Source organism: Echinops telfairi, unplaced genomic scaffold, assembly GCF_000313985.2.
Source record: "Echinops telfairi isolate 266 unplaced genomic scaffold, ASM31398v2 ScPeMD7_443;HRSCAF=831, whole genome shotgun sequence".
Classification (NCBI taxonomy): Eukaryota; Metazoa; Chordata; class Mammalia; order Afrosoricida; family Tenrecidae; genus Echinops; species Echinops telfairi.
This window is the reverse complement of record NW_022104341.1, coordinates 21,368-22,513: the sequence shown is the minus strand read 5'-3', so window position 1 is coordinate 22,513 and position 1,146 is coordinate 21,368. Positions and strand designations below refer to the sequence as shown.

General features: G+C 30.3%; 1 protein-coding gene across 1 annotated transcript in view; it reads left to right on the top strand.

Moving 5' to 3' along the window:
- SYCP1 (synaptonemal complex protein 1) overlaps positions 1-1,146 on the top strand; it is a gene marked incomplete at its 3' end in the record, with an annotated part of 75,421 nt that overhangs the window by 61,919 nt on the left and 12,356 nt on the right. The window contains 1 exon segment of the mRNA XM_013003767.2: positions 689-751. Coding sequence (XP_012859221.1) covers positions 689-751 — 63 coding nt within the window.

Genomic DNA, 1,146 nt, shown 5'->3' with positions numbered 1-1,146 from the left:
TCCTTGGAAGAAAGACTTTCTACTTTCTACTCTCATTATATAAACTATCATATATATATTTCTACCTTCTCAGAAACCCACAGGGTCAGTTCTACCCCGTCCTGTAGGATCACTATGAGCTGGCATTGACTCAGTGGCAGTGAGTTTGGTGTTGGCTTATTAAAACAGTAGATAGTTTTCCAAAAAAGGATCTAAATTTCAAATAATTATTAGATTTTTGTCCGACCTTGACTTTCTTTACATCTTTTTTCCCCAAGTCACCACCTTAGTTTCTACATTGTTTTTTCATGTTTGTTTTATATTCATCTCTAAATGAATATAATAATACATATCTTTTCTATATCATTGGGTTGTTGTTGCAAGATTCAGATTAACAAAATGTTGTATAAGACATAGTTAAGAAATTACATTTATATACAAGACAATTTTTGAAAATCCTAGATAAGTTGGGAAAGCTGATAAACTATTATGAAATGATCTTGGGCTAAGGTAAGAGTGATAAACTTTTGACATTAAACATTTGCATAACACCTGTTTTTAAAAAGACATTGAAATAAACTGAGAGTTGATAAATGTGGAAATATAAGACTAAGTTTTATAATTCTAATTCTAAATAACACTAAAAGATTCTCATAGAAGAAAATTAGAATTTTAAAAAAGATTTTTAATGTGCCAAAATTTTTTTTAGGCTCGAAACATTGAATGTGAAATTTTAAAAAAAGATAAGCAAATGAAGATATTAGAAAACAAGGTATTGTCAAATTGCAGTATGATTTTGGGAATTAGGGGTATTTGTATATATACTTTACGGATTTTTCAGACTTTGAGAAAATGTAGAATTTTCGCTATAGGTTTTCTTTGGGTTCAGTGGTTTTATACAATGCTCGAAAGAGCAAAGTTTTATTAAACTCCTCTTTAGTGCTCCCTTTCCCCAAATTTCATACAGCTGCATTTATTGTGAATATCCTTGAAGGGGCAAGACACTTAAAAATAATTTTTAGCTATCTTTTCCTTTCCTATAAATTTTATATTAGTAGAACTGCAACAAAATTACTGCTCTCTGTATGTGAATATTACTTCCAGCCTACTTATCTCAATTGGCTCTTCCTTTCTGTGCCTTCCCACTCATCTTAAACTTGACCTTCC